Source organism: Pundamilia nyererei, unplaced genomic scaffold, assembly GCF_000239375.1.
Source record: "Pundamilia nyererei isolate P.nyererei 1_Seehausen unplaced genomic scaffold, PunNye1.0 scaffold00026, whole genome shotgun sequence".
Taxonomy (NCBI): Eukaryota; Metazoa; Chordata; class Actinopteri; order Cichliformes; family Cichlidae; genus Pundamilia; species Pundamilia nyererei.
In genome coordinates, this window is record NW_005187427.1 from 1,566,637 (window position 1) to 1,567,558 (window position 922).

At 36.9% G+C, this 922-nt stretch overlaps 1 protein-coding gene across 1 annotated transcript in view; it reads left to right on the plus strand.

Moving 5' to 3' along the window:
* The window catches only part of p4ha2 (procollagen-proline, 2-oxoglutarate 4-dioxygenase (proline 4-hydroxylase), alpha polypeptide 2), a 20,510-nt gene extending 20,024 nt beyond the window's left edge, over nt 1-486 (plus strand). The window contains exon 11 of the mRNA XM_013909474.1: nt 346-486. Within this exon, the coding sequence (XP_013764928.1) occupies nt 346-486 (141 nt within the window). The remainder of the gene's footprint in view (nt 1-345) is intronic.
* The last annotated feature ends 436 nt before the right edge of the window (nt 487-922 follow it).

Sequence of the window (922 nt, forward strand, 5' to 3'; positions counted from 1 at the left end):
GATGAGTCGGGAATTTATATATAGAAATAGATAAAGTATTGAACACATCACCAGTTTTCTAAGTAAATGTATATTTCAAAAGGTGCTTTTGACATGGAATTCTCACTAGATTCTCACCAGATGTCAGTAATAATCCATCTAATCCACGCATTAGAAAGCAATCCTGCCACTCAGTGTAAATCATTATCAGCTGGTTCAGTCCAACTGATGGGCTATGAAAATTACCAATGTTTCACACACAAGAAGCATCTAATGATGGGTTAAACCAGTGAGTTCTCTCAAGACCTTGGCACCCTCATGGTAGCAAAACATACTGATGGTGTTGGTTATTGGTTAATTTCTCAGCTACTGAAGGTTCCAGTGAGCACTGTTGGGGCCATAATCCTGGAAGTGAAAAGAACACCAGTTCACCAAACACAGCCAAGGAAACTCTCAGTTGGTTTCAGAGAAGGAATTAAAGCTGGTGGAAGCTGGCCAGTCACCTGAATCCACAGAACAGTCAGGATTTAGAATAGAGTAGCCCTTTATTGTCATTTTATATGTACAACAAAATTATGGGTGGTCCATGCCCACTGTGCAGGAGTGGAAAAAAGTATAAATGGTTTGTGTGGAAGAATGGACCAAAATCCATTTGGGGGAATGCATGAGACAAGTTTCTCAATAGAGGATCTTGAAGACATCATCACCAACAAAGGCTTTTGAAAATTTCACGAAGTGAGTTCAGTACTTTTTTATTACACATAACTTAATTTATAGACATCTATGTTTTTATTTCTTTGCATTTCTTTGCACCTAGTGATAATTTCGTGTCAATAGCACCTTTAGAAATATATTTACTTTGAAAACTGGTGACGTGTCCAACACTTATTTTACCAACAGACACACACTTTGTAATTATATATATATAAAAATTATAGTTTGG